This window comes from Acartia tonsa, chromosome 8 (assembly GCF_053477335.1).
Source record: "Acartia tonsa isolate MP-2025a chromosome 8, ASM5347733v1, whole genome shotgun sequence".
Classification (NCBI taxonomy): Eukaryota; Metazoa; Arthropoda; class Copepoda; order Calanoida; family Acartiidae; genus Acartia; species Acartia tonsa.
This window is the reverse complement of record NC_137267.1, coordinates 18,130,818-18,149,917: the sequence shown is the minus strand read 5'-3', so window position 1 is coordinate 18,149,917 and position 19,100 is coordinate 18,130,818. Positions and strand designations below refer to the sequence as shown.

The 19,100-nt window shown below is 38.7% G+C and overlaps 1 protein-coding gene across 1 annotated transcript in view; it reads right to left on the bottom strand.

The window, feature by feature from the left end:
* LOC145326154 (uncharacterized) overlaps positions 1-19,100 on the bottom strand; it is a 190,465-nt gene that overhangs the window by 42,249 nt on the left and 129,116 nt on the right. Inside the window, exon 11 of the mRNA XM_080169300.1 lies at positions 14,478-14,538. Coding sequence (XP_080025426.1) covers positions 14,478-14,538 — 61 coding nt within the window. The remainder of the gene's footprint in view (positions 1-14,477; positions 14,539-19,100) is intronic.

The window sequence follows — 19,100 nt, the reverse complement described above, 5'->3', positions numbered from 1 at the left end:
TGTAATAGTAAGTAGGCTTATAACATTACTTTTTAAATAATGCCATGGAGTAGTACCAGGCAGCTTATACCAATAACAAATTCGGAAAAAAATCACGGAACCTATACTTTTTTTTCAGCTGTCGTTGGGGGGCAACACATCGTAAAATTTACGACCTCTCCATTTGCCCCCCAAATATTATTTTAGATTTATTTCACTTGTTGGTTATACCTTATACCTGAGTACCAGGGTAAAGCATATATTGTCATGTTATTATTTGTCTATTATCAAAACAACAATATTAACATTAATTTTATCAAAATGTAGCTATTAGAACAAAAACAGAATTTTATTTTGTATTGTGTATGTAATTTTTAGTTAATTATGTATGTTATTTTCCTTAAGATGAAATATATCATTTAAAACACACCCTTTGCTAATTTTAAAATCCAACTAAAATTAATTTTTGAAAAATTTAGGTTTGAAAATTTCAAGTTCAAATTTTTTAATATTATAAATCCTATACAAAAACAAGTATGGTTTTTTTCTGTATGTTAATATTTCACAAACTTCAAAATCAATTAGTTTATCCATTTAAGAAAAAAAATATTAATAATTAATTAATGTTCCTATATTAAAAGTTATTTGTTTGAGAATGCTGCAGTATACATCTCTCGTAACTGCATTTTTAATTAAAACAAAATAAAGAAAAAACAAGGATGACAACACCCTTGAAAGCATAATAGTAGCAAATCGAAAAAAAAGAGCATATACATATAAATTGATTGAATTTTGATGCCCATCAAGTTTCTTTTTAATACTTCATTAAAGGAATGTTTCTCTTATAACATCAAGCCTTATCATCATATGAATCATAAACATTTGAGTGGCAAATTAACTACAATATCAACCTAGAATTTCTGGCGAAAGTTGATATGATTTTGATTTTGATTTTTACATAAACAATCATTCAAGATTTAACATCGATGGCTAACCGTTAGAACGTATGGACATACAGTAATTAATTAAAAGCTTTGCTTAAAATAAGGAGAAACAATTCCAGTTTCTACATAATATATCTTTACAAGTAATCAACTCTTCAGATAATACAAAAAGGGTCATGGTAAACTAGAAATTGTTGGGTAATTTGGGATTTTTGGGGTTACTTTATAAAAACATTATACTGTTCCTCTTTTTCAACCCGCGATCGTGGCTCAACACGTAGCGCATCCGCTCGTCGCCGGGGAGGTGATAGGTTCGAATCTAAATAATAACTTAAGACGTTAAAAATGGTTCCTACTGCTGCTATGTCAGGTGCGCGAAATAAATAATTAGAGTAGGGGGAATGCCTTGGCCCATAAACAGGCGCAACTCACTACCATGCACAGTTAGGACGTCTAAGACAAAGGTCGTGCAATCAAAGGGTTGATTGTCTGATGGATGTTACTTAACATAATATCCTTGGGTGTTAGAGTATCGCATCCCCTTATACGTGGATGATGCTCTGGATTCTCTAATTGAAGGAGAATCCCACCCTAACGAGGTAATGATAAAATAATGTTCTTTTTAAATTTGGTTTGGTCATTAATATATAGGGAGGATATTAGACTGAAAATTATAACTCAAGTTTAATAGCCACGTTCTTACATTCGTTAGTATCAATATGTGGCTTTTAGTCCAAACTTTTCTACCAATAATATTAATCGACAAAAGGGGTTATTTTGTTTATCTTAATTTATATTTTCTGTGTATCCGAAACTACCCAATGTACAAGTAAATATATTGTTTTATCATTAAGTTTTCTTGTCATTAAGAAACAAGGATAAGAGCAACCTCTAAAGCGAAGCTTAACAAGTCAGAGAATAGGACAAACGAATAATAACAAATAGTTGAAGAAACAAATAAATTTATGAAATCTAGAGTTACGTGCTTATGAATTATACGATGTAATAATAGAACGTTTTAATTGTATACCTAATTGACCAAGGAATCACCCTTTAGTGTACAATAGTGAGGCTAGGAAATAAAGAGTTGCTACTCATTCCAAATTATGCCTTGTTGTATGAGAAACATACATACTAGGTTAAACATCTTACAGGACGATTATGAAATGCCTAAACTAATGAGCTATCCGTAACAGACATACGGATATACCCTAATATTACAATTGCTGTGTTTAAAACAAGGAGATTAAGAAAAAGAAATTGATAAATTGGACATCAGGAAAAGTAACTTCTTTTTTTGCATCTTTGACCTTAGTTTAACATTTAATGTTGTTTTACATCATTTTTTTCTATATGTTGAACCTAGTAATAGTGTCTAACTTTTTATCTTTGTGACGTAACACTATTACTAGGTTCTATATGTTGGTTATGCACCAATTTTAAAATTGAATTAATAGATTATTTAGAATACTTTTTACATTAGGCTGAACTATTTCGGGAAGCTTAAATAGTAACAGGGTAGGTTTTTGGCTATTTTAACATATTTTTTATTATTAGAAATAGTTTAAATCATCAAATATTTAGAATTGCATGTAATTACAATTTTACCAAATGTTTCTTCTTACATTGTAACACTTAACAACCATCTTGATTATTTGCTATTGTAAAAGATTTGCAGATGTGAAAATATGCGGAATTGTTAGCGCACCAAGGGGCAGAGGTGTAATCTATTTGAAGTAAAAATATTTGTGACACACAAGAGAGAGGAAAAGGTTGAAACTAGGGTGTAGGGTTGTCACGATAAAAGTAATCTTTGAAATAAATTGAAAAAAGGGGTGAGGTTCATATACAAACCCCTACGGTTGTCAAGAACCCTTCTTGGACTGTACTTGCGGTGTCTAACCCTTCGGGGCTACCAAGTACCCAATATAACCAATCTTAACCTAATCTAAAGCGCAAAGTAAAAAGTAAACAAAACAAAAATAACTACACCCCTTCCCACCATTTTTTTAAATTTATTTTTAAAAATGGTTCGACTAGATACATCAAGGTAAATTGCAAGTAATTTTAGTTTTAGGTATACTACAACTGTATACAAAATGATTTAGGACGGCAGCGAAGCGCCAAGTTGCGACGTTCGAAGCCTCTAGATAATTTACTTTTTACGCTTTATGCAACAAACTTCTCCTAACCTTGCCCCCAAAAAATCCTTTTTTTAATGGGTAAAATTACAGTGGGAAGGTATAAGTATTATAAAGGCACTAATCCCATATCAAATACAGGCGTCACCATGGATACACAAAACTAAAATACTTTAATTATTTTTAAAATTCAACACAAGCCGTGTATGGAACCATTTTCAATAAGTAAGTAAAGCTGCACCAGCAAGAGTAAAGTTTCAATCAGTGTTGCCAAAACAACATTCAAGAAACCAAAAATTTAGTTATACGGTGCTTTCCCGCTTATACCTGTTGAACACTGAATCTTTACTGCTTTTTTTTAATAATTTGAAAAAAGTTTTTTCCAAACAAACAAATGAAAAACTACCCCCCCCCCCCTCCACTCTCCCTAATTTCAATTCATTAAAAAATAACTGTATTCAACAAGGGCATTGAGGGAAACCGCCGTCATATTCTTACCCTTCTTCAATTATAAGAAAAATAGCCTAAAACATTTTAAAAAGCTTCCATACAAAGAACAACTTATTCAGCCCAACCATTTCAAAGAGATATTTTACTTTAGACAAAAACCTTAAACATTAGAAAAAGGAATCTAAAAAGGTACAAAATACAAAACGAGAGAAGCTAAGCTTATGAGATCAAGCATTGAGCAGTAGAAAAAAAGTATCTAAAATATTGTTTTAACTTGACAGGCATGATTTTAAGGTTCTAAAGGTGTCAACAGCAAGATATTTTATAGTTTCTGATAGCTTCAACACTTTCAACAGTAAAGTGGAGTTGTAAAGTTTTCTAAAAAAAACACTGCATCAATTTTTTAACTTATTTTAAAATCTAAATAAGCACTTATACTTTTCTAAAAAAAAATACAATAATGGTGATCGGAGAATATTAATTTCTTAGTAATATTACTTGAATTTAATTTTTATAAATGCAGGGAGGGAGAGGACATTGGCCTGTTTGTTACATTATACACTAGTCCCCAAACTTTTATAACGTTTTTTATTAGTTGGCTTAATTAATATGGGGACTTTATTGAATAATGACTGGAATGTTCATCAAGTTGTGTCCAAACGTTTCAACTACTAATTATATTCTACAGAAGAGGTAATTTTGTGTATCATCATTGGGGATGTAAATCCATTTAACGGCCATTGTCTTATCCCTTCGATCCCTGTCATAAATGTGTGATAGCAACTAGAGCAGATATATTAGTTCAACTTGATTACTTCAATTTTAATTAAACATTGATTAAATATTCCACAGAGTAGCAAACTCTTAATACTTCATGTTTATCAAAATCAATTGTGAAAATCTCCTTTTAATATTGAAGATGAACAAAGTTCCTTACAGAAAATTCTCAAGAATTGTATTACAAGATAGTAACTATCTGGTTTGATAACAAAATCTTATATAATGTTAAAGTAATGTAAAATAGGAAGTATATTTGCTTCAAATCACAACCTCTCAATAATTTTGTTTGCTTTTGCTGGTATAGTAGAGGTCTACAAAAAAAAATTCTATGTTTGATGGCATTGATGAACTGTATAAAAAGAGTAAACTGAAAATTCCTAAAAATAATTATTAATCTAATTTTTTTATGATTTTTTGCACAGTTTGAATGTTTTAAAACTCTGGGATCTTTAGGGTTAGGATAATGGTTGATAGATTGATGTAAATCTTTAATGATGAAGAACATTAGTATGTAACAATTTTTTTTCTAATATTTCAAATAACGAATAAGATTGTAATTACTTTAAAACCTTGGGCACCAGCATAATTTATAGTTCAATGCCCCCATACCTTCTTGATAAAACTGGTTAAAGTGTGGTATTCGGCAGCCGTGAGCCATGTTCTATGGCAACCCCGACCTTGGTTCGGAGAAGGGCCGAGGGCCCTCCCCCGAGTACTGGGGAAGGGGTCAGCCTGACCCCTCCCTATGCTTTAAAATTAATGATAGATTTTGACAGCCTTATTATGGTTAAGCTGTATTGTTTGGTTCCCCCACGCTTTCCAGGGATGGGGGATCATTATTGCCCAATCTGATTATTGTATATGTATTTATTTTGATTCTGCTTTAGGATTATTTATTCCAATCTGTGTATTTATTGTTTGTTGTATATAACTTTAGTAAACCTTAGACCCTGAATAAAGTAACACCTGAATAGACTCTGTTTATTATTTAGTGATTGCTAGAGAAGCATAGCTTCTCTATAATATATGTGTCCACGTCTGTTCACACTGCCGTAGTCATTTGAACTCGGGTGTCTGCCATTTAACCAAGGCGGATACCACAACTTTTGGTGACAGCTGTGTGAGATTACGGCAAACCACAAGTGTAGAGCAGACGCGCAGCTGAGGCTAAGGTACTCCCAGCAGTGAAACTGGCAAAACTGACACAAGCAACCTGAATTACCCACTCTGGATAGCAAGGTCTACCTCTGTATCCGGCAGTTGTGGAAGCAAAACCTAGCGAAAGACCACGGAGAGTGGCGGAACCCGAGCTGCGGAGAGTAGCGAAATCGGACGAGAGACTGCGGAGAGCAGCGAAACTTGACGGAGAACCGCGAAGAGCGCCGAAATCTAACGGAGGATTGAGCGCTCAAGGGCTGAAACAGGCCTGCGGACGGGCTGAAACAGGCCAAATAATTGCAAAAGGCTGAAAATAGGCCAACATTTACTGCAAAAGATAGCAGGATCCGAACCCACGGCGCTGCAGGACGTGACATTCCCTGCCGCCACCAACCGGATTCGGACCCACGGCGCTGCAGGACGGGACATTCCCTGCCGCCGACTGGCTGAAACAAGCAAAATAGCTGCGAGCTGTGAGCGAAAATACGAGTGTAGTGTACCAAGCAGAAGAAAAACTACGTCAACTCCAAGTATCCTGAGAGGCTACAGCGCAGCCACCCATTGAAAAAAACAGATATTATATCAGATTTTATGGATTACCACCCTGGTGTGAAAGCTGAACAATAGATTTATGGGCAGGGCTTGGTAAACAAATTTGTTGTGTATTGTGATAAAGCCAAAAACAGAACCTAGATGTAAGATAACAATGCATTGGTAAACAATCTGACCCCAAACCTACAGCACGACAAATACACCCCCTTATCCCAATGGAAGGGGAGGGGCCCACCATAAATTGAAGCAAATACAATTGAGGTGACATAAGAATAAGCCAAGGATTAACCCTTAACGGTCGGGGGGGGGGGGGGGCGTTGAACGCCCCCCCATCCGGTTTTTTCTATCTCATTTTCTGTGTGTGAAAGATGAAGAGCCCAAACTGCTTGACTTTTTAAGTATGGGTATGACACATAACTGAGAGTTGGAATTTTTTGAATATCTCCATCCTGGCGGGCACAGGATGCCAGCAAACCTGGCAGGGTCATCCAGGTAAAGAGCAAAAATATTTTTTTTGACTAAAACAAAGCATTTTATCATACCAAAATACTAAAAAATCCTCTAGTAGTACATCCTTATATGAAATACAGGTGTTCAAGTCACTTTCAGGTTCCAGGTATGATCCTGCAGGTCCTGATCTTCCAGGTCTCCAAAAATCTTTAAAAGGCTCCTGTGGCTGCAATTTTTGACTTAGAGACTTCAAATTTTAAACTTAAGCTTTTCTTACATGTCTACATAACGTATTAAAATTTCATGAAGATCCGCCGCCGTTTTCCCGCCGACCGCCGACTGCGGCGGCTGGCAGCTGCCAAGTACAGCTGCGGCCGCTGAAATTTATATTTTGATATTTCTAATGTAAAATTTACATAAAGATAAACATTTTCTGGAAAAAAATTTTTCTTCTAGCTTCAAAAATAAGAAAATTACAGCTGTTTGAAATTTTTAAGTAAAAAAGGACCTAAAAACAAAGGTTGTTAAATAAAAGGGTGAAGGAAGCGAAAATTTACTTAGACTTATAAAAGGTCGGAAATTCATTATCAAACAGGGGACTTGCACAAAAAAATTTAGCCCTCTAGCTCTAATAGGAACTGAGATAATAAGGGGGGGCGTTGAACGCCCCCCCCCCCGACTGATTAAGGTGCGGCAAGGGGCCCGACTGTAAAGGGTTAAGGAAGAAGCACAATTACCTCACCACCCAGTCACCTCAAACCTGCGGCACCCCCCCTCCCCATCTGGGGAAGGACGGCTTTACCCCGTCCCCTCACGCACTCCCCCTTCTCCCCACACTTGGATAAGTCCGTCCACCGTGCGGAGATAGCGACCGGGAGAACAGAGCGCACTTCACGGGTTGCGCAGCGGAGCTCGGGACGCAACGAAAATTCAACGGACAAAGGAGATAAAGCGGACCAATGAGAGAGCAGATTGAGGGATAGATGCGCGTTTTACCTGTGTGCGCAATCTGATGGCGCGTAGGCGCGTTGCAAGGAAAGGAGATTTCACGCACACACACACACACAGGAGAGGAGCTACTCTATAGCATACAACAGAGATATTTTTAGAAAAAAAAAAAGATTTGCATGACACACTGAACCGCCGCAACGCCCTTTTACTATCCCTGGCGGGGCAAGCGGCAGAGATGGCCTCTCATCTGTTTGGAGAGGCAGGCCAAGCCTTGACCTACGAACAAGTCAAGGCCGAGTGTGATTTGTTATTTCGTCCAGCCTATGAGTCTCAGACCCTGAAGCAAGCCTTCAGAGACTACAGGCAACACTCGACGGAGCCCATACAAGCCTACATATCCACCAAGTGTGCGCTGTACAGGGAGGCCTACAGCCACGAAGACCTGGAGTTACTCATCGATGAACTTAACCGCGGCATCCGCAATGCCAATGTGAAACGCGTGATGATGGGACATGAGATCGCCTCGGTACCTGAGTACACGAGGCGAGCCATGTTCACCGTGACCATGATCACCAAGCAGCTGAAGGAGGGTGTGTGCCTAGTGGACGCCACCGACGGGCTCACGGGATCGGCCAGCGTCCAGTTGCCCCAGTACGATGAGTCGGAGCCAATGGAGATTGGCGCCTTGGCTCCGGGACTCCACCAGATGGGGAAGGTTGCACCAGACGACGCCTCCAAGATTCCAGGCCGCTGCTACCGCGCCACCGAGATGATGTACGGGGAGGCCCTGGCGGCCGTCGAGCGGGAGAGGCGAGAGGCGCTAGCCAGCGCGTCTGAGTCGATGTATAGGAAGGATGAGAGGTGCGATCCCGCACCCCCAAGCTGATGTCTGGGGCGGCAACCGCCGACGCCACCTGTGAAGACTGGGGGGTGCTATCCAGCGCCCCCACACTGGTGCCTGGGGCGACAACCGTCGCCGCCACCGAGATACCTGGACCCTGGAACGAGCCTGCAGCCCCAGAGGGAGGGGTGACATCCGTCACCCCCAGTCAGCCAGCGCCCCCAGCCAGCAGGGAGAGTCCAGCTATCCATCATCCAGAGCCCCCAGCCAGCAGGGAGAGTCCAGCTGTCCCTCATCTAGAGCCCCCTGCCAGCAGAGAGAGTCCAGCTGTCTACCACCCTCAACTGAGCCAGGATAAGTTAAAATTGACAAATGCATTGTATCCAAAATATTGTAACCCTCCAGCCTTGCCTGTGCCCCCCGCACCAGAGGCTGGGGAGATTGAGATTTGGGGTTATCAGGACTTGCCTGTGCCACATGCACCTGAGTTCCTAGGGCAGGGGAGGGATGTAATACAGGGCGAGCCTGTGCCACACGCACTACAGCCCCATGCCACTGGGCATGCCATGGACGAGGGAAGGGCCACCTTGGGGCTAGGGGAGCCGACGCCCAGACAGGCGCCCGTCGCCTGTCAGTCCGTCATTGGGGAGGGTATCGGGACGCCCCGGGCGTCTAAAGATAACACTCAATGGAAATTTATATCTAGCCAGGAGCAGTCCAGCAGTGTCCAGCCCCAGGAAGCAGTTGTGGCCAGAGCCGAGAATCCCCAGATGCACGCGCGAGGACAGTGGCTGTCTGGCAGATTCTCCCACTGGTGGATGGTTCTGTGGGGCCTATTGCTAGCAGCTGTGTGGCCTACAACTAGCTATGTCTTAGTAGGGTGGGACTGTGCCAACCCCACCCATGTCACCGCCTTCAACAAAGAGCAGATGTGTAGCAAGGAGCCGCTACACCAGGAGGTGCCCTTGGGCCATGAGGTACATGTCCTGCAGCAAGTTAAGATTCGGGAGACCACGGGATATAGCTGTCAACTCACAGTGTCCCAGTGGACATTTAGGTGTGGAGTCTGGGGCCACCTGAAGGTGACCTCGGTCCCCACCCTCATGCGGCCAACCAAGATTGACCCAGAAACGTGCCGGGACCTGGCCCGGAGCCGAGTCTACACCCTGCCAGGCAAGACCAAGCCATTGACGTTCCAGCTGAACCACCCCCTGTTCTTTACCCTCGATATGGTAGGCGCATTGGTCAACAGCCCCGAGGGGGTGGGTTGTGAAGGGGAGGACGTCCATTTTGAAGGCCAGCTGTACCGAAATGAGTTAGTGCTCCAGGAGTGACGGCTGCTGGTCAAGGAAGAGACCTACCTAGTTGAGAACGGACGGGTGGAGTCCCAGTCCGACCACCTGACCCTAGAGTGTCCCCAGTCCGAGCTGTCCTGTGTCACTGGAGAGGCCACATATGTGTGGGACCACCTGGGGAGAGATTGCCCCTTGAGGCTGATCCGGAGCCTCCAGCCCAGCCTGGTGATGGATGCGTTCCTGGTTGACCATCAGGCCCAATTCTTCATCAACATGACTACCCCCACCTCGATGGTGAACTGCGACTTTGAGGCCCATGCCACCAACCACCCAGCATTGTTCGTGGCAGCCGACCCGGCCACGGCAGCGTTGCCTAGAGTATCGGCCAGGGACGTGGATGTCCCCCTCCAGGCCCAGATACACGCGGGTTACATCGGATTTACCCTGGAAACTCGAATGAGAAGCGCAGCAGCAGAAGAAGTAGCGGCCAATTGCTGGAAGCTCCAGCAGCTAGACCTGGCCCATCCGGTGCGTGTCCAGGGGAGCACGTTCTCTATTTTGAGGAGAGATGTATTGCTCCAGCTTACCTGCCAACGTAATAAGTACGTGGTAAGGGAGAGCAATGAATGTTGAAACAAGGTGCTGGTGGAGCCCACAGGATTTGTAGATGCCGTGACAAAGGTGTATAGCGGTCACGCCACCAAGATTCCCTGCTCCTCCACCTACCCCCTAACTGTACACGCCGAGGAAGGGTGGATAGAGCTAACTCCTGCACCTAAGAAGAGGCCGCCACCGCTGGATACACCCAAGCAGCTGCTGACCGAGCCCTTGGATGACTTTAGCTCGGGAAGATTGTATTCTCAGGCCGAGCTGAATGACTGGCAGCAGCTACTAGCGTTCCCGGCGTATAAGGCCGCCATGCTGACCGGCCTGTCGTATGGCTCATGCGTCCAGCAAGGCAGCTGTTCAGCCACCGGAGACCATGGGATCGTGTCCTACAATATTGACCGACTGGCGGAAGAAGGGGAGGAAACCCTGGATGTCTGGGCTGGGTTCAGACAGGCTATTCACGAGTGGGGAGATGGCGCAGCCATACTGTGTCTGTTACTGTTGATTCTCAAGCTGCTGGGAGACTTAACCATCATTTCCCTGGCAGCTGCACAAGGAGGTGTACGAGCCGCCCTGAACGCGATGTCACAAGTATTCCTGTATCACCCAACCTTGTATCGTAAGGCCTTGGCCAGGGCCAGGCTCACCCATGCCAAGTCCCGGGACTTTTCAGTGGACTGGGATGCCATTCCTATTGGCCGGGAAGCAGCCAAGGAGATGGTATCCATGAAATCAGCCGATAGTGGGAATGACCGCCCAGGCAGGCCTGGGCCACACTCTGGAAAGCCCCGCGGCCCCTCGGGAGGCCAGGCTGTCGCCCAGACAGTCAACCTGGTAGCCAGTGCCCCAGCCGCTGCCAACACCAACCAGAATGCCCCGTTGCTGACCGGTCCAGCAGCGGCTGCGCCACATGCCAACCTGACACCCGCTGGCGCCGAGCTACGTGCCCAACAAAAGCCAGCCTCTACCTTCTACCCCACGTTGGGGGCCCATCAGCCCTGAAAATCACCACTAGGATTCCATTAAATCATTATCTCTTGTACATAATAGCCCCTAATGAGCGGGCCGAAGGCCTCAACCACTGTCGGAAGTCTGGCAGGGAAACCTCTCCCAGCCTTCCGAGGGGAGAGTTGTGGTATTCGGCAGCCGTGAGCCATGTTCTATGGCAACCCCGACCTTGGTTCGGAGAAGGGCCGAGGGCCCTCCCCCGAGTACTGGGGAAGGGGTCAGCCTGACCCCTCCCTATGCTTTAAAATTAATGATAGATTTTGACAGCCTTATTATGGTTAAGCTGTATTGTTTGGTTCCCCCACCCTTTCCAGGGATGGGGGATCATTATTGCCCAATCTGATTATTGTATATGTATTTATATTGATTCTGCTTTAGGATTATTTATTCCAATCTGTGTATTATTGTTTGTTGTATATAACTTTAGTAAACCTTAGACCCTGAATAAAGTAACACCTGAATAGACTCTGTTTATTATTTAGTGATTGCTAGAGAAGCGTAGCTTCTCTATAATATATGTGTCCACGTCTGTTCGCACTGCCGTAGTCATTTGAACTCGGGTGTCTGCCATTTAACCAAGGCGGATACCACAAAAGTAGAGCATGTTTAAAGTGGATATAATTTTACTGAAAAAAAGATTCTGTGTTGTATATATTGTAGTTTCTAAAAGACTCCTATATTGAAATAAGCAGGGATCCAAAGGGATAAGACGATTATCGAAATATTGATGTTTATCGTCAATGATGATACACAAAGTTATCCCTTCTTCTGTAGATTAAAATTAATAATTGAAATGTTTGGATACTACACTTATGAAAAAAACAATCATATTTCAACAAAACTCAACAAAGTTGTTAAGCCAACAAATAAAAAAACGTTATTATAAAACTTTGGGGACTAGTGTAATAAACAATCCATTTTCCCTTCCTTCCTTGGATATAAGAGACCAAAAAATTATTTTGGAATTTTTTCTGTAATTTGTGTCACCATTATGGTATTTACTTCCTGTCTCTACCATAGAAATAGATTTCTGTTGGCTAAAAGGAGTGTAAAACTTTTCTAAATTCTTTTATTGGCAGATTTTTAAAAAGTTTTAGTTCTAATAAAAGATCGTCGATATCCTAACATCGAAGTTTTACCAAATAAAATAGATATTACATTTGAAGTTAAATATTTCTTAAAAAATTTGTTATCAAAGTATTAATTATCGCTGAATTAGAACCGATTTTCAACCATTCCGAAAAATTATATGTACCATCGTATTACTGACAATTTTATATGACTATTAATATGAACAAATATCAGTTTTGTAAGCCCCGTTAGTAGCTGTCTATAATACGATGCGATAAATAACTATTAAGACACAAAAACTTACTCATATATCCATAGACGTCCAAGGGTTGGGGGTAATGGGGCGATTACCCCCCCCCCCCATTTGGAGGTAAATACCCCCCCAAAATAAAAAATCTTTAATAAAAAAAATTTTGCGCGCTTCGCGCACATTTTTAATACTATATATTTAATAAAATTTAAATTACCCCCCCAAAAATTTTACCCCGGGGGTAAATTTTGGGGGGGGTAAACTAAATTTACCCCTGCCAACAGATTTCAGGGGGGGTAATTACCCCCCCCCCCGCCCCCCAAGCAAATTTTACCCCCGGGGCGCTTTGCGCGCCATTTTACCCCCCCCCCAAAAAAAAAAAAGCTTGGACGCCCCTGCATATATCAAAAAACTTTACTAATGAGATTTTTAACTATCTTTTTATCTTCTTGCAATTGTTCTATTATTAGATACTAAATATTCTCTTTTAAATTCTTATATAAAGGACAAAGGTATCCTGATTTTGAATTATTTCGAAGTTGCAAACATTATCATATTAATGTATTCTTAATAGCATTAGGCCTGTCTGTCTGAAGCAAAAAATCTGGCAAACAGCTTAAAACTTATATATTATCCCTAAAGCCCTTAGAGGCAAGGGGCAACGCCTCTAGTTGTCTATTTAGCACTAAATAATATTTATTTGCACAGTACTCAGAAGACAACAACAAAATTGCAAATAATTCAATTACTTGTTTGCTAAAATGATTTGCTGAACACAAAAATTGAAGTGCATTTATATTCTCTAGACTTCGTGTCTTTTTGTCTACTTCCTAGGGATCTGCTGGTACTTAAGGACAAGTTGGAGTTAAAACATTCAAGAATTCAAAAAGTTTTAATAGTTATTTTTTGTTTCTGCATTTTTCAGTCAAAAATGTACTTACATTCTTTGATAAAATCAAAAAGATATGTTAATAAGATTACTCGGATCATGGAAAGAAAACGGATTTCGTCGTATTTTCACAGTTGCTTTTCTAGCTCTTGCAAGGTGCTCTAACCCTGCTAGGTAATCTTCAATATTCAGCTAATCTAAAACAACCTGTCAAAAGCTAATGTGAAAATATAACAAAACCCGCTACTTCGTTTTCTTTCCATGGGCCGATTTGGGAAAAACAGACAAAATTACATTTCAAACTATTTTTTTTTTGCGGAGGAAAATGTAATTTTAATGAAAAACAAACAATGATAAAGTTATAAGAAGTAAATAGTCTGCTCTTGACAAGATAAATTGACAAATTTTCCACTTAACACAAATTGAGAAATTTGATATTTACTCACAATCATAATTTTGGTAATTTAAACCAACACGTCTGCAAAATTAAAAATATAAAAAATGTTCAGGAAATTGGCAGGGATCTTAAGGGATAAGACAGTTGTCAAAAAATGATATACATACCACAATGATGATAAACAAAATTACCCTGTCTGTCGATTAAAATCATTAGTTGATAAGTTTGTATGCTACAAGTTTGGAAACAACTTATCAAAATTCAACAAAGAGTACCCTATTGTCTTCGCCAACATAGAGGATAACATGGTTATAAAACTTTGGGTACCAATGTAATTTACAGTCAAATGGCCCCTCCCTCCCTCCCTGGGAATATGGTCTTTATAGGCTAGTTTAAGTAATTAAAACAATAAAAATTCAATTTAATACAATAACTGAAAAAAATACATTTTGAAAGTTCATTTATTAATCCTTTTAATCAGGTATTATATAATAAAAAGTTTACTGTTGAGCAAGACAGTAGTAATGTAATATATAAAGAGTAGCTCCCTTAAGACAGCGGATCAAGTACTTGTACTTGAGCGTGGAGCTTGATAGCCCTAGTGACTTTAAAAAGGTGTCTCTACCTACACCATGACTAATTAGGTTCAAACACTAAGAAACAATGGCTACACACACATGCACACAGAAGTTTTTTAAAACAAAGTTTTTACCTTCATATTGACAGAGGCTCCAAGACTAAGCAGAGTTGATCCAGCTTTAGTTCTACCAGATCTGAAAACATATTTTAATTAGAAAAATGGGTATCTTTAAAATTTCTAAATAGAACTACTGATTAAGTCACATTTAGTTAGGAATATTTAAAAATCTTAGTTAAAAATCTATTAATTATTCCCCCTTAATACTGTCAAAACATTTTTAACTTATTTATTTTACTTTAAATGCTTCTTATTACTTTTAGATCATCAAAAGTTGGCATTAAAAACATATCATTAAATGTCAGTGTCTGAAATTTATTTTGTATAATAACGTTTTCTTATTCGTTTGTTTAACAACTTTAAGGACTTAAGTGAATTTTGATTGGTTAATTTTATTAAGTTGAGTGTTTAAACGTTTCTGCCATTAATGTTAATCTACAGAATCTAATTTTGTGTAACATCATTGGAGATGTACATCATTTTATCGACTATTGTCTTATCCCTTTAGATCCCTGTCAACAAGAGCTAAGCAACCTACAACATGACAACTCTCTTCTATTTACACAAACAAGTCTTGACCATTTATGGTTAAATCCTCTTTAAGGAAGTTTTTACATTGATGCTATTTTTTCACAAAAAAGTATGGTTTTGGCATTTTGTTTCTTTTTTGTGAGAGAAAGTTTACTAGTTTACAAAAGACTTTTAGAGAACAACCCAATTGGTGATCATAGACCCTTATTTCCCATTTTCCTCGTGAAAATTAGATTTGTCTTTTTCCCTTTTTAGTCATTTAAATCATGCAACAAATGCAGGATAAGAATAAGACAGAGGTCATTTTTGTTTTGTATATTTCAGTAATTGTTCAAAAATTTGTCTCTCCTGTAGATGTAAATTATAAATAAAAAGTTTGTACACTGCCTTTTAATTTTTTTCAGCCATCGAATAAGAGAGCGTATTTATAAATATTTAAGTATATTTTTAATTTAAACTCCAATTAAATATTTCTTCCAATTTCATCTTTATCAATGAGTATATGTACCATAACCAAAATTGTGGTGGTTTTAAAAGCCAACTTTTTTTTGTTCCATGTTCCCTGCTCCTCCCACTCAAAAACCTTTTGTTATCTTATTAGCGCTTCAAATTTGTTCACTTTTTGGACAGCTTTATGGGAATCCGAGTCTTATTATGTAATGTGTTATTTTTTACATTTTATAGGTTGAAAAACAAAAGCCAAATGAACTTAAAACCAAAGGATATAACATACGTTTAGGTTGCTAAGATGGACATCCCTAATTGTTCAGTTCGTTCATCCAGTTAGAGGGGAAGGGATGGGGGATATCGTTATTTTAGTAAGCTACAATTATCACTTTATTGGAGTACATGATAATTTATAAGTGTAAGACCCAACTATTAATTAATCCATTTGAAACGCCCAAAAATTAACCAAAATGAAATATCCGAATTTTAGTCCAAAGTTCTGATTTTCAATTATCCTTGAAATTTATGTAAACAAACTCATTTTGCACACATATTTTTTTTTTAGAAGCAAATCTACTCTTCAATGCAGTAGAGTATGTTCGTTGATTATTCATAATCACAGTTAGGTGCTTTCCCTCTAAGTGCCAGTTTGAAACAGATTGAAAATAAAGGGGGAGTATTTTTTCCCTGCGGAGCACTGACCCTGTCAGGTTACCCTGTACCCAGTAAAACCTAACCTAAAGTAAAACATAAAAGGTACCCACTTCTTAACTTGAATTTATTTCAAAATAGGAAGTGCAGGGTTTTTCTGTTCTCGACTAGGCTTCCCACAAGTCTTAATTTGGATGGAGTTGTTCTTGTTAAATAAAATTACCAGACAAAATAATGTTTACAAAACATTGCAATTTTGACGCAAACTTTGTAAATATTATGGATTATGACCATAAATGGATGTAGATAAAATAAAATGATTACTCGTTCTAGAAAATAACCTTGTTTGTTGACTAAATGGCTTAAATAAATTTATAATTATGGCCCAGCACCCGCGCCTCAGCCACCTGTAAGCCTCAGGAAAATTAACCGTTTAACAATTTCAAAAATCAGCGTAATTTAAAAAACTAACCCAAAAATAGTAATCCCTCTTTTTAACGCTATAATTTGAGGCTTACACGCGGCTGTCGAGCCCTGGTTGTAACAGTTGACATATTTATAAACATACTGTATTAAATTTTACATTATAAAGTCGACTATTTGGTATAGAATAAAAGTGGTCGTAGCTACGATGTCAGCTACGCGTAGCTGACATATTTTTTTTTTATTTCTAAAATTTGTTACTAAATGTTATTACTAGTTGCTTGATCCCAAGCCTCTTGCGAAGGTCAAGCAGGTAAATTCAGGAGAAACACCCTAAGACTCCTTGGATAGTATCAGATTTTTCTGAAATCTTGAGACAATAAACCTTACCACTTTATATTAGGATATATTAACAAGACACACCTATAGAGAAGCTACGTAACTAACAATATGAAGGAAGAATTATTAACACCAACTTCTAAACTTATTTCTCAACATAAATTACATAACAATAGGAGCCTTTTAAAATCATAAATTTACACTAAATATCAATTATTAAAAGACCTCAGAAATGGCGGAAAGACAAAAGAAGTGTTGTTAGATTTCTTTGAATTGCTTCACATACACAATTTTCATGCGTACACCTCAATTCTTTGCCATGCATGTTAGTAAGGGAGGAGGTGATACAAATTTACAAGACAGACAGACGGACAAAGTGTGTTATAAAGTTCATTATTGCTTAGGAAATTTCAGAAGCCTTTCTCATGTATAACTGAGAAATATCATTTGGACAAAAACGAACAAAATGACCATAACAACTTTGGGGACTTAGGAATTTGATTGGTTTGTTCATTAAGTTGAGTGCTTTAACCACTAATTGTAATCTACATTATACACTAGTCCCCAAACTATAATAATGTTTCTCATTCGTTGGTTTTTATAAATTTTGGGGACTTTAATGAATTATGATTGGGATGTTCATTAAGTTATGTCCAAATTTTTCAATTATATTCTACAGAAGGGGCAATTTTGAGTACTATCATTGGAGATGTAAAACAATTCATTGGCCATTGTCTTATCTCTTTAGATATCTGATTGTTTCCCCTTGTCAAAAATTTGTTAATTTGTAGACCCATAAAATAGTTTATAAGAAAACAAAGGTAGCTCTGTAGCTTCCTATATTTTACCAATTCTTTTTTACATGTGTGTTTATACAATACAAACAATTTAAAAATTTAGCCAAATTTTTTTTGTAGACAACTCCCCCCCACCCTTATACAAATAAAATAAAGAGAAAATACTTTAGTCCACTGATTTTCTCCATGCCCATACATTAAATGTAAAAGAATAGAGGGGACATGAGCTATATGTAACTCTGCCCACAGACTTTAAAATCAGCTAATAGCGTCTCGAACATAAACACAGCCAAGGACCTACAAAAGAATTTAAAGCAATTTGATGGCAGGTGAAAAGTGGTCTCCCCCGCTTGGGCTAGGAACATACAGCTATACTTATAAATTTACACACATACACCCAGCTACTTTTAGTGGTGTTTTTTTGTTGGTTTATGTGCCTGAACACCACTGTATTCTTTTTATTGTAGGATAATTGTAGGCATTATACTTTGGACATCACACGATATTTGCAACCTTATATATGCAAATTTAAGTAGCGCAGCTTCTCTATATTTAGGGCTTTTTAAAATCAACCGTGCGTCAATATAGTTAAAATGTCTATCAATGTAGAGATTACATTTAGGTAGTTCAACTACTCTATAACACGCAATGTCAGTCCGTCTACAAGCCCGATATACAATATGCTGGCCTCACTTTAATTAAATGGTTGGATTATAATTTCTGTATATAAAAGGGATTTTAAAAAATTGCAAAAAGATTATTGGCCAACCACTCTATACAAAACTTGAACACTGACTTTTCAGTGTTTCTCTATAATAAAAACATTTTATTTTTGTACTTTGTTACTGGACCTTGTCATCTATTTTCTTCTTTAAACAAAATCTCAAGCTAATGAACAAGTCATTAAATTAATATTTATTTGCTGCCATGGAAGCTTTACTTTATGCCACGCTACTATGTGTGCATATGATCTTGATATTTTTACACTTCTTCGGTAAACAACAATATTTCTACGTTTTTACACAATCACTGATTTTTAGAATTAGGTGTTACATATATGTGCTATACTATCAATTAGTATGTGTGTGTCCGCTAAAGAAGCCTAGAATTCAATACGAAAAAGTGATTTTCCCGCCTGCTTTTAAGAAATATGAAGTTTTGGTGGTTTCCCTAGGGTACCCCACAGAGGTTAGCCATTAAAAAACTAACCCGCCACGCTTTATTTTATTCAATGTATTTATCAAACAATGGTTCTGCGCTTGATAGGCAATTTGAGAAGCACCGAAGTATTCTATAATATTTGATGTTCTATCCTACAATTCATCAAACCCATTTTTCCATATTAAAAATGAAAAAGTTGAGGATTTTAAGATGCTTTGTAAAAACATACAGCAATCTTTTTATTTTAACATAACTTTTTTCCATAAAACTGGAGGTTTAAACAAACAAA